Raw genomic sequence first — 13,142 nt, 5'->3', positions numbered from 1 at the left:
GAGAACTTAGCGGATGAGTCCCCGGGAAGGTCCAGCGCAGTACTACCTAGTGCACGCAACAACTGTCCTGCTGGCTGCAAGCCTCAGCTAGCAGGTGCCTACTGTCCTCCCCTCTGTGCTGGCTTTCAGCAAATTCATATGCTGAGCTGACTGAACCCTTATCTTCTTCCATCTGGAAGGACAGAAAAGCAACAAGTCTCATATTACAGAAGGATACTCTTCACCATATAGAGGTTTAAGATCAAAGCAACAAGTTGGCATCCACAATCTGAGGCACAAAAGAACATTCAAAGAACAGTACATTTACTGTCACAAAAGAGGGCTAACGGGAACTTCTTAAGGGGAATACAAGCACATAAAATAAAGCCATGATTTTCCAGTGCACAAAGCTCTAACTAAACATATATTACAGCTAAGTTAAAACCAAATTTCTTTCAATAAAATTCAGTTTCTTCTATTAAATTCATTTGCCACCAAGATTTAGGGTTCTTATTGAAAAGGTATGTCCAATTTCTCACCTTTCCTGCTTCCCTTCTCAGAAGACTTCTCTGCTCTAACTGGACTTCATGGCCTTAGAAATGTTGAGCATGTGTGCAAAGGGCTTCACCTGATCTATTTGTTAACAAAAGAAATTTAATCCTCAATTTGAAACAGATTTTTAATGAGGGTCAATAATTTATATAAATTTCAGTTCTTTTTCTGTATTTGTATTAGAGATCTTCTAAGGAAGTTTAAAATGTTTCCATGGCCATCTTTATTTTAAATCTTATTAAATTACAAGACAATATCCTTAATAAATAAAAAACAATTTTGCCTCATCTCTATGTATTTTTCCAGGATTAAGACTGACCAATAATTATTTATATAAAAGATGCAATGCTGAATTTCTGACATAAAAAATAAGCAGAATTTTTTGGTTTCAAGGGTATACTAAGTTTATGTGAAGATACCTTAATAGCTTTGCCTATAATACAGGGGAAGAGGGGAAAGGAAAATACTCAAAATGAGCTTTGTTTATTCAAAAGAAAATTGTTAATTGTTAATAGTTTTGTATTAATCTTTTTTTTTTTTTTTTTTTTTTTAAGAAGAAGTCCCACTCTGTTGTCCAGGCTGGAGTGAAGTGGCATGATCTTGGCTCACTGCAATCTCCAACTCCTGGCTTCAAGCGATTCTCTTGTCTCAGCCTCTCGAGTAGCTGGGATTACAGGCGCCTGCCACCACACCCCAGCTAATTTTTGTATTTTTAGTAGAGATGGGGTTTCACTATGTTGGCCAGGATGGCCTTGAACTCTTGACCTTAAGGGATCCACCCGCCTTGGCCTCCCAAAATGCTGGGATTACAGGTGTGAGCCACCGCCTGGCCTTAATCATCCTTAAGAAGTACTAACTTGATTAAAGATTAAAAAGCTCTTAAAGATATCTGATATCCATACAGTTTTCCTCTCTGTCACAGGAGTAAATAGTTACGCTATTATGGATCACACCCACGGAATACTGCTCAATGCAGTTTAAAAAACTGATGCATTCAAAATTTAGAGGCTGCATCAGCAGAAAGATGTATATAGGCACTTGTTCTCCATGCAGCTATGAACAAATGCCCACCTAGTGGTCACTCACTGCTCAATGTAACTGTTTTCTCAGCCTGGCTTTTAGTTGAGCACAGTATTTCTTCTTTTTGCTCTTCTATGATGCTGATGGTAAATAAACAGACCACAATATGTAAAATGATCATGTGACAGGTGAAGAACCTGGAGGCCCAGAGGTGAAGTGACTTGGTTAGGACCCACTGGGAGTAGCACCAACTGCAGCACCAGCATTCAGGTCTGCCGCTCTCTGAACAGTGTTCTTTCCCACTTGTTACACCACCTGACTGGAGAGTGGCTGGCAGAAAGACTATCTCACCAATATCCTGTTCTCACTGTGATCTTTCACAGATGAATGTTCAGCTTACTGTTTTATTAGAGTATTACAGAATCTGTGATTTCTTTGATTTATGATCTCCTTTCTCCATTATTCTTAAATCTAGCTTTGCTAATAAAAAATGTGGTTTGATTTAACCCAGTATGATATATGAAAATATGATTTCATAAAAATGATTATTCACAATACAAAAATTATATTTATATGACAAAACAGTTGGCCAGAGTGTGCTTTTAAATAATGAGCTCTCCTTTTGCTTTAGAGTTAAACAACTAGATGCTCAAAAATGTGATAGAAAGCCACTGTTTTTAAAAGTCACCTACTGATAAAATTGTGATACACACATTTGGCTCAGCCAAAAGTGAAGGTAAATCTTTAAGTTTGTTTTAATTTAGTTCTCATTTTAAATATAAAATTTAGTTGACTACAACTTAAACACCCATTTGTATACTCATCTGTAATTATTACACCATTGTAATTTGAAATAGAATATTTTTTAAAGTTGAAGCTAATAATAAAAAACCTGAAAGGTTTAGTAAATCTTTAAACAGCTCAATATTATGAACTCATAGAGTTTTATAAAAGGTTAAGTGGTGCTTTGTAAAAGCCATTCATTTGATCAGATGAACACAGAAAGATTAGAAACCTTGAGAATAAAACAGAATTTAAAATTCAAATGAACATAGAGAAAGATTAGAAACCTTGAGAATAAAAAAGAATTAAAAAAAATACTTGATTAAGAATCTGTAAGAAACCAATAGGGCAAGAAATGGAAAAGTGTCAATTTCTAAAAAGAAAAATAATAACATATTACTTTTCCCCTTCAAACCATACTTAATACATAGTTTTAGTATCTTAATATAAAAAGTTCTAGAATTTAAGCTTTCATCCCTTTCTATCAAAAGACATCTCTAAACTATTATTTTTTGTACAAACTGACAGAATGAATCTGTCTGTGGAGATAAAGATAAGACATACACACACATTGTTCAATTTATAGATGCACTAAATAGTAGCCAGGATATGAAATGCTTCAGCAGCCATTACAATATGCAAACATAAATATGCACATGTATTTACAATACAGATTAAGGCAAGATAAAAAAATGGGCAACTCTCATTTCCAAATATGTAGCTGTAATTACTCAACATGCAGGAGCATTCATAAATATGAATAACATGACAAGCAGAAGCATTAGAATTGTACTAGAAAAGGTAGTTAAGGTGTAAAAATATAGGTATAGATCTCTGTTCTGTGATCACGTTGAATTTTTATCTGAATTTTCTTCTCAAAGAAGAAATGGATTTTTTTTTTAGGTTTTAATGTATATGTTAATAAAGGTCAAATTATCCAGAGACAGGGCCACGCTAACAAAAATGCCCCACTCTTTATTCATGCCTCTGCCCATCTTTTGATATTGTTTAATTGACCTTTAGCATGCAGAAGAATTAATGAGGCTCTACTCCTCCTACTCTACCTAAGTTTGCTCAGCTGATTCCTTGCCCTCGACAATGGCTGCAGTGCGATGAACTCGTCACTTAAAGCAACTGTGTTGGAGTACATCTATAAGTGGACAGAAAAGGGATGGACACACAACAAGTCAGTGAGCTGTATTCATTACCTAAGAGACAGACACAGGACAAGCTTTGTAAATACATCTGTTCCTACACGAGGAATAAATATCATACGTGATACACATACATGACTAACATTTGTAGGTCTGTTGGCTGTGCCATCAAAAGAATTAATTCTTCACTCTTAACACCACATTGTTATTCTGGAGAAAAACAAGGCTCAGAAAACATGCTGACAGCTCTTCCTTTGATACGATTTTTCCTGCTACTTTTGGTAAACAATGAAATAGCTGACAGCTTTCTAGCCATTTCTCTATCATTTGAAATCAGGAATGATACAAAGCTAAAATAATGACTACTGCCTGTAGCAAAGGAATCATGTTACATATAGGATTTCAATGACCATACACTGTTTCAGTAAAAAAAAGGAAAGGAAAAAAAACACCAACCCCAGCAGGCTAGAAGATCCCTGAGTAGAAGTAGAGACTTCCTTCTTGGATTAAAGCACCTAGAACATCCAGTTAAATCATTTAGAAGTAAACGTAGTGAGCCAAGAAGGAAGACTATACTAGCTTTTATACATAGATAAAATGATTGATTCACTGTACATTCCATTTTTAATCAAATAGACTAAATCAATTTTTAGCTTTATAGTGAAAGAACCAAAATATATATAAGCACTTTTAACTTTTAACTTGTCTAATGGCCTACCTTAAGGTAGTCCAAATATTTCCTATGTATTCCTTTAAAAAGAGGCTATATGAAAGGTAACAAGAACTAATATTATCACCTTTTATATTATTAAGAAATCTCTATGAAAACACGTAAGTTTGCAAATGCTCTGCCTAAAGTAGAATTTCTAAGGATAAATATAAATAAATCCGATTAGAGGTTGAGTATCTCCAATCTGAAAATCCAAAATCTGAAACTTTTTGAGTGCAGACATGACGCTCAAAGAAAATGCTCATTGAAGCAGTTCAGATTTTGTATTAAGGATGCTAAATCAATAAGTATAATGCAAATATTCTAAAATTTTAAACAATCTGAAATCTGAAACAAGCATTTTGGATAAAGGATACTGAACCTATATTTACTCTTATAAAGAATTAAGTTTTTTTTTTTTTTTTTTGTGAGACAGAGTCTCACTTTGTCCCCTAGGGTGGACTGCAACCTCTGCCCCCCAGATTCAAGTGATTCTCGTGCTTTAGTCTCCTGAGTAGCTGGGACTACAGGAGTGTGCCACCATGCCCGGCTAATTTTTTTATTTTTAAAAAATTTTTATTTATTATTATTTTTTGAGATGGAGTCTCGCTCTGTCACCCAGGCTGGAGTGCAGTGGCGCCATCTCAGCTCACTGCAACCTCTGCCTCCCAGGTTGAAACGATTCTCCTCCGAAGTAGCTGGGACTACAGGCGCCTGCCACCATGCCTGGCTAATTTTTTTGTATTTTTAGTAGAGACAGTGTTTCACCATGCTGGCCAGGATGGTCTCGATCTGATGACCTCGTGATCCACCTGCCTTGGCCTCCCAAAGCGCTGGGATTACAAGTGTGAGCCACCATGCCCGGCCTATTTTTTTAAATTTTAGTAAAGACAGGCTTTCACCATGTTGCCCAGGCTGGTCTCAAATTCCTGAGCTCAAGCCATCCATCTGCCTCGGCCTCCCAAAGTGCTGGAATTACAGGTGTGAGCCACTGCACCCGGTCTCAAGAATTAAGTCTTTAAAACTACGCCATCCATATATTTTGGTGAAATATAACTGTATTTTGGTCAAAACAGGAAGACAAATTATTCTCCATAAAGATCTAGAGTAAGTATAATGGACAAAACCTTAAAAATAGTACTCTTTTATTGTGAATTTTTTTTTTCAGAAGATTAGGAATAGTAAGATAGGCAAACTTTCTGATATATATTTAAGTAATATATTGCAGAGTGGAAAAGTCTGTCCATACTGATATAAATATATATGCATGGACAGATAGAGGAATCAGATTATGCAAATTGTTTTAGCCCCATTTGGAGATCAGTAAAACAGAACAACATTCTCATCCTCATTTTACTTATAATAACTGTTTTACTGAGGATCAACTATATACAGGGTCAGTGTGAGGTACTTCATACTCATTATCTCTAACAACCATGTAAAGTAGCAATTATTTTTCTGATTTTATAGAGGAGGAAACTGAGGCTTATGAAGTGCTTGATCAAGGACATACATATGAACTGTTGAAACAGTATCTGAATTCAAGTTTGTCAGGCTTCACAGGCCTATGCTGTCTCAATGGTGTGAATGTGTATATTGGCTAGGATTCGGTTATCAAAGCAAATAAATGCTAAAGAAATGTTGTGGACATGACCAACTGAAATTAAAACTAATGCACTGGGTCAGGAAGCCTAACTTACATCACCAAATGTTTAGGAAGTAGTTTTTCTATTTGTAAGATGAATGTACAACTAAATCTCCAAAATTCATTTGGCATGTTACAAGCATGTTTAAAAAATCTCAACCTGCAAAGAACTAAATGATTAATAAACTCAGGGCATAAGAGTTGACTAGAATATATTTTTTAGAGTATTTATCCAATACTACGATACAGTTAAAAGGACAAACTGAGAGATTTCTAGCTCATGTACTAGTCAAATATATAAAAAAGACACATTCAACTAAATAGCTACTATCCTTGAGCATCTACTATATATTTGGAAATTATTTCATTTAATCTTCACTAGAAAGGTAATAAAAGAGATATTTCTATCGTAATTTTACCAATGAGGAAACTGAGATTCAAAGTCACAGAGATACCAAATGGAAGACCTGGGATTTGAACTGAGATCTATCAGGCCCCAAAGATTCTTAAGCACTATTTAACATACTGCTAATATTTGCTGTAGTTTAATATTTATTAATAAATGTTTAGTGAGATAATGTATTTTTAAAAATTCTATTCTGCACAAATTATTTAGGTTAAAGAATTCATTTCATACTTTTTTGATGAAAATAATATAATCAAAAAAAATATTACTCAGCCGGGTACAGTGGCTCATGCCTGTAATCCCAGCGCTTCAGGAGGCCAAGGCAGGCAGATCACGAGGTCAGGAGATCGAGACCAGTCTAGCCAACATGGTGAAACCCTGTCTCTACTAAAAATACAAAAAATAGCCAGGTGTGGAGGCAGATGCCTGTAATCCCAACTACTCATGAGGCTGAGGCAGGAGAATTAACTGAACCCAGGAGGTGGAGGCTGCAGTGATCCAAGATCGTGCCACTACACTCCAGCCTGGGTGACAGAGCAAGACTCCGTCTCGGGAAAAAAAAAAAAGAAAAATTACTCAAATTCTTATGTTTCTAAAGACATGGCTATAGATCTTCATTATATATATATATATGATAGAATGCTGTGATATTACTTTAAAAATATTTACTATTATTATCTGGATATAATTTGATAGTTTCATACCTAAAAACATAAAGTTTTATTAATAACACAATGTAATTAAAAAAATTTATCAGTAGTCATAAAATTAATAGAAATAGTAAGAAATAACTTCAAAAATATCACATTGAACAATGTTTATGTTACAAAATACTTGAAACAGGAATGGCTAATTTCCTATTTTCTGACATAATCAAATTATAATGACAGCTATTCATTATTAAAGATCCCTAACTAAAAAGATATTGAATTTATTATAAAAAGTGGTTACCTGTGCCTTTTCAGTACTTGTAGGGTGGAGGTGTCGGTCAAATACCTTCTTTACAATATCAAGAAATAGACATGTAACAACCATGAGGATTATGGCAAACCAAGCAGAACCACTTGATAAGAGCTGAATAAACACAAAATACATATTCTGGGAGCCCAAAAATGGCCTGCAAAGAGAGACAATGTGCTTAATAAAAGTGGAAACTGAAAGACTTAAATCAGGACATCATATAAAGACACTACGGTTGAAAGTAACAAGTACTCCAAGAAAATGTTCAAAACTGAAATCAGTATAATTTAATTAACTGAACTAACAAAACAAGATAAGCTTTAATTGTTAAAAATAAAACAACTATAGTTTTTATTAGGAAAATGGCAAGCAGTTGACCACATAACCCTATCTTAGTGGTGGTGGATCAGAAGAATAATGTAGTAATACAGACTTAAGGGACCAAGTAAAGCAAGAAAAAGTGTGTAATAAAGTATTTTAGAAGACCGATTATCCAAATCTTAGAATGAAAGCTTTATTCAGAGGCTCTTCTTCAAAAACATATTTTAAAATTAATGTACTCACGAATACTAGTTTTACATAGTAGTAGGTGTTATAAAGATATTCTTTTTGGGTTTTTGTATATACTACCTCAAAAGAATATGGTGAAATATAGAAATATTCATAAGAGTATCCTTTTATGATCCTAAATAGAAGTTAATATTTAGCTAATCCAAATTTTTTTGGCCTACCTTCAGAAGCTTTTTTTTTTTTTCTGATAAATGGATCAAAGACATAGCAGGCAAATGTAATATAAATTCTCCAAAAGAGAGCCTTCAGTTGTCCATCACTTACCAAAGAATCTTAGGAGAAACATTAATTTTTAATCTATCAGAGTAGCCAGTTGAATATCTGATTCTATCAATGAAGATGATGCATACTACTTACTTTCGTGAGAAAAGTTAATGATTAATATTTAATGGTTCTATGTGACTTACTTTATTGTATATATTAATACATAATACATTAATACATAATATAACTAGTATAAAGAAAATTGTGAAATAAGACAGTTGGGGTTTAAATCTTGGCTTTGGTACTTTTTTGCCTTTGTGACCCCAAGGCTCAGTTTCTACACAGAAAAAAAAAAGGGATCATTATTGTGATGAATCAATATAATATCTTATATAAAAAATCTAGAAAAATTGTAGATATTCAAGAAATGTTAGTTTTTCCCTCTCCATATCAGTAAGATCAACTGAAGAAGTAAACTTACCAGGAGTCTCAAATCTGTTATGAGCAGAATATGTTCATAATGTAACCTATCACAATAAATGTTTATTACAGTTGAAGCAATCCAATTAAAATACAATATATTCACTCACCAGAGAATCCCTCCATAAAACAAGGAAAATACAAAATAAAATATAATAGATCCCCAGGTAACGAGATGGTTGATCCAAGTCCAAAAATGAGTTTCCAGAGCCATCTAAAAAAAAGTTTTTATATCCTTAGAAATATAAACAAATAAAGCTTTACCTTAACCTTTCAGATAAAACTCAAGAATAAACATAACTATCTAAAAGTCCCTCAGAAGACAGATATAATCCCTCAAAATCCCTCAGAGATAAATATGAATGAAAAGGTCCTAGTATAAAATGAAATAATTTCAAGTTTATAATGTTTTTCTTCTTTGAGGAAACAGCATTCAAATTTCACGTGATTACTCTATTTTCAACTCCATGGCCTAAAACAAATTACATTGTCTTGCACTATACACAGAGAAGCAAAATTTTTAGAGATTTTTAAAAATGTGATCATAAAAACCAGCTGAGGTTTCCCAAAATAATAAACTTTAAAAATAATTTTTTGACAAAAATTTAATTATTAAAATAGTAACCAGTGAAATTAATCGTTATTGAAAATGGAAAAAGGGAAAGTATCTATGGCTAAAGAAATGAAGAAAGTTAACGAATTATGTAAACAGTTGCAAAATGTGTCCACATTTCTAATTTCAGTACCATACCTTTACTGTGACTGTAATAACCATGACTGTGAAGACCAAAGTGCCAAATGTCCAGTTTCCAAACATCTAAACAGAAAGAATATACTATTACATTATGTGTTAACATAATGTTAAATAAAATGTCAGGTAAAAAAATCATTTAATTCTCTACTAAAAATCCCTTGAATTATTTAAGTCAAGTACATTTGAAACTGGTGACTATACTCATAAAGTTAAGAGTATGAGAAGAAACAGCATAAAGCATTATTTACATGTGTTGTTATTACAGACAATGATCTTTTAGATATCATTATCAGACTGGAAACTCAAAGATGGGTTTAGAATGGTGTGGCACAGACTATTTTTAGTTAGAACAATGTAGTCATTAGGGACTGCTTTATTCCTGTTGCACAGTAAAAATGGTAACAAAATCCTTTTCAATCACAAGTATTCTCAGAAACCTTTCCAACCAGACGTTACAGCAGAGCACACGCCACGGTATTTCTGGATACAGTACAGTAGAGCAGGAGAAAAGAAATTTATACTTAAAACCTGTATGTGAAAGGAAGGATAATGGATCATGGAATTACTCCTCAAAGGATTCCATGTAAAAATGCAGTTATTGCCAGTCAGAAAGTATTCCCCTGGGCTTTAGAGCCAAAACTTACTAAGGTATTAATCATGCAGAACCCCAAAAGAGTGTCAGGATTTTATCTGTACAAATAATACAACCAGAAGTTTAATAATTTAGTTTACAAAGTAAACTGCACCGTTTTGTAAGCTCCCTGCTATTTTGCAGACCTTGGTCAAAGTGCAACATTTCACGGGGGTTCGGGACATGAGAAACATCCTGCCTAACCACCTGAGCACTAAAGAAAGATCTCTATCATATCTTGCTGGATAAAGGTCCAAGGAACACCACGAAGACATCCTGCCAGAACAAGGGTCAGAACCGCCTCATCATGGGAACATCTTATCAATATCCTGCTGGGCAGCGAGCCATACTGCCTAGACCCCTCCCGCCCATCCCTGTAAGTACCCCAGCCTGTAAGCAGCCAATGGGCTCTGGCATTAGGCTGGTCCCTGACTTCTGTAGGTTTTATGCTAGACAAAAAGCCTGCATGCTGTTGAGCCGCCCTCTTTCTGTGTGTGTGTCTTTCTTTAACTGTCACCTTCCCTTCAAAACCTAACAATCATTATCTTAACAACTGGTTCAAAAAAAATTAATAAAAATGCTGTTTTTTATTACAGATTTCTAACAATTATCATTTACTTAACAAATTACTTAACCTCTTTATATCTCACTTTCTTCATTTGTAAAATGAGGATAAATCTCAGTTTTCTATAAGAATTGGGGTATACAAAAAGAATGGGGTACCTGGTATATAATAGGCAAGCAGTAAATAATAGTTATGATTATCAACAATGAAACATCAATTAATATTCCTTTATTTGAGAGCATTTGGGGAATGTATTTGTCAAGAGGAGAATCAAAAGTCATACTGAACCTGTGCTTATCTGTCTACTTTTATCATCTCTAGAAATGACCCAGAAATACCGATGATCAGTGGGTCTCAGCTCTCTCAGGAGGAGTGCCATTCTCCTCTTTCACAGGTATGGACACAGATACTTTTCTTTTTTTGAGTCAGGGTCTCGATCTGTCACCCAGGCTGGAGTGCACTGGCATGATCTCGGCTCACTGCAATCTCCACCTCCCAGGCTCAAGCAATCCTCCCAAGTAGCTGGGACTAGAGGCACACGCCACCACACTTACTTAGCTAATTTTTTTTTTTGTATTTTTTATAGAGACAGGCTTTCACCATGTTGCCCAGGCTGATCTTGAATTCCTGGGCTCAAGCGATCCACCTGCTTTGGCCTCCCAACATGCTAGGACTATAGGTATGAGCCACTGTGCCCAGCTGGGAGAGATACTTTGATGCAACCGGGGACCTGGGCCTGGAAGTGGTAAGGACATGTCTATCCTTCAGTATCTGGTTTTACTGGGCCTAGACTGGGGCATGTTACACGGTATTTTCCTTAGAGGAGGATTTAGGGCTTCCTCTTGCATAGGCCCCATTCAAGGCCCTAGAAGAAGCTATACAAAAGCATTCACATAGCTTTTTGTGTGTAAAATTATATGAAGTAATATATTTCAACTGTAATCAACTGGTTAAGACTGCTGTCTCTTTCCATTCTGACTTGCCCTTGAGCTGGCAGGTGATAATGTGAGTGGCAAAGGCATTTTGGAGATCTGGCTGAAGATGAGCTTACAGGCTGGGTGCGGTGGCTCACACCTGTAATTCCAGCACTTTGGGAGGCTGAGGCGGGCGGATCACCTGAGGTTGGGAGTTCGTGACCAGCCTTACCAACATGGAGAAACCCTGTCTCTACTAAAAATACAAAATTAGCCTGGCGTGGTGGCCCATGCCTGTAATCCCAGCTACTGGGGAGGCTGAGGCAGGAGAATCACTTCTATGAAGCCCTGTTTAAAAGCAACTACAAAAAAGTTGACCCTGTCAGATTACAGAAATAATTTAAAGTCTTAAGCTCACAAAAACAAAGATAAATAGATGGGACTGAATTAACCAAAAAGCTTCTGCACTGCAAAAGAAATAATCAGCAGAGTAAACAGACAAGCACAGAGTGGGAGGAAATCTTCGCAATCTATACTTCTGACAAAGAACTAATATCCAGAATCTACAAGCAACTCAAACGGATCAGCAAGAAAAAGATAATCTCATCAAAAAGTGGCCTAAGGCACATGAATAGACAATTCTCAAAAGAAGATATACAAATGACCAATGAACATGAGAAAATACTCAACATCACTACCTGGGAAATCCAAATCAAAACCACAATGTGATACCACCTTACTCCTACAAGAATGGTCATAATAAAAACATAAAAAAAAAAAGATGTTGGCATGGATGTGGTGAAAAGGGAATACTTTTACACTGTTGGTGGGAATATAAACTAGTATAACCACTATGGAAAACAGTGTGGAGATTCCTTAAAGAACTGAAAGTAGAATTACCATTTGATCCAGCAATCCCACACCCTCTATCTACCCAGAGGAAAAGAAGTCATTATACAAAAAAGATACTTGCACACCCATGTTTATAGCAGCACAATTTGCAATTGCAAAAATAGGGAACCAGCCCAAATGGCCATCGATTAATGAGTGGATAAAGAAAATGTGGTATACATATATACCATGGAATACAACTCAGCCATAAAAAGGAATGAAACCATGGCATTTGCAGGAACCTGGATGGAACTGGAGACCATTATTGTAAGTGAAGTAACTCAGGCATAGAAAACCAAACATCTTATGTTCTCACTCATAAGTGGAAGCTAAGCTATGGGGACGCAAAGGCATATGAATGAGACAATGAACTTTCGGGGCTCGGGGAAAAGGGTGGGAGGCGGTGAGGAATAAAAGACTACCCATTGGGTACAATGTATACTGCTTGGTTGCACCAAAATCTCAGAAACCACCACTAAAGAACTTATTCATGTAAAAAAATAAGTAAATAATAAAAAACTAAACAAAAAAATAAAGTCTTAAGCTTATTTTTAATTTTAAAAAATAAAATGAAAAGATTACTCAAACAATACATTCAATGAATTACTAATCTATGACTTCTTGACAAATGTCCATGGTAAGACAATACTACTGTATTGTTAAGACAAGCCCTACTTTTTAACTAATACCTATATTTAAACACTGTGACTACTTTAAGACTGCATAAGGGCTAGGCAAATTTTATGTGAGAGTTTAACTCTTCTACTATTTAGGAAAAAAACAAAGTTAAAAATTAGTCACTAGTTCAGCCTTCTTATTAACATTATTTTTGTTCTCTGGCAACTCGTTAAGGAGTAATAGTAAAGGAATATCTTTTTTACAGTGCTCTGAAGGTAAAGATGTGCCCATGAAAAAAGCAGTTTTA

At 35.1% G+C, this 13,142-nt stretch overlaps 1 protein-coding gene across 8 annotated transcripts in view; it reads right to left on the bottom strand.

Moving 5' to 3' along the window:
• ATP11B (ATPase phospholipid transporting 11B (putative)) overlaps window positions 1-13,142 on the bottom strand; it is a 126,878-nt gene that overhangs the window by 15,002 nt on the left and 98,734 nt on the right. For 3 of the 8 annotated variants that reach the window (XM_024244335.3, XM_024244336.3, XM_063722358.1), the window contains 3 exons: window positions 9,214-9,279; window positions 8,573-8,676; window positions 7,200-7,365 (listed from right to left, as the gene is read on the bottom strand). In XM_024244335.3, the coding sequence (XP_024100103.3) occupies window positions 7,200-7,365; window positions 8,573-8,676; window positions 9,214-9,279 (336 nt within the window). Of the gene's footprint in view, window positions 1-46; window positions 173-222; window positions 613-3,398; window positions 3,485-7,199; window positions 7,366-8,572; window positions 8,677-9,213; window positions 9,280-13,142 lie in introns of those variants that run through there. The other 5 variants (XM_054553042.2, XM_063722357.1, XM_054553043.2 and 2 more) reach the window with 4 other exon arrangements.

This window comes from Pongo abelii, chromosome 2 (genome assembly GCF_028885655.2).
Source record: "Pongo abelii isolate AG06213 chromosome 2, NHGRI_mPonAbe1-v2.0_pri, whole genome shotgun sequence".
Lineage (NCBI taxonomy): Eukaryota > Metazoa > Chordata > Mammalia > Primates > Hominidae > Pongo > Pongo abelii.
Note: the sequence above shows the minus strand (reverse complement) of the source record. Positions and strands in the feature narration are given on the sequence as shown.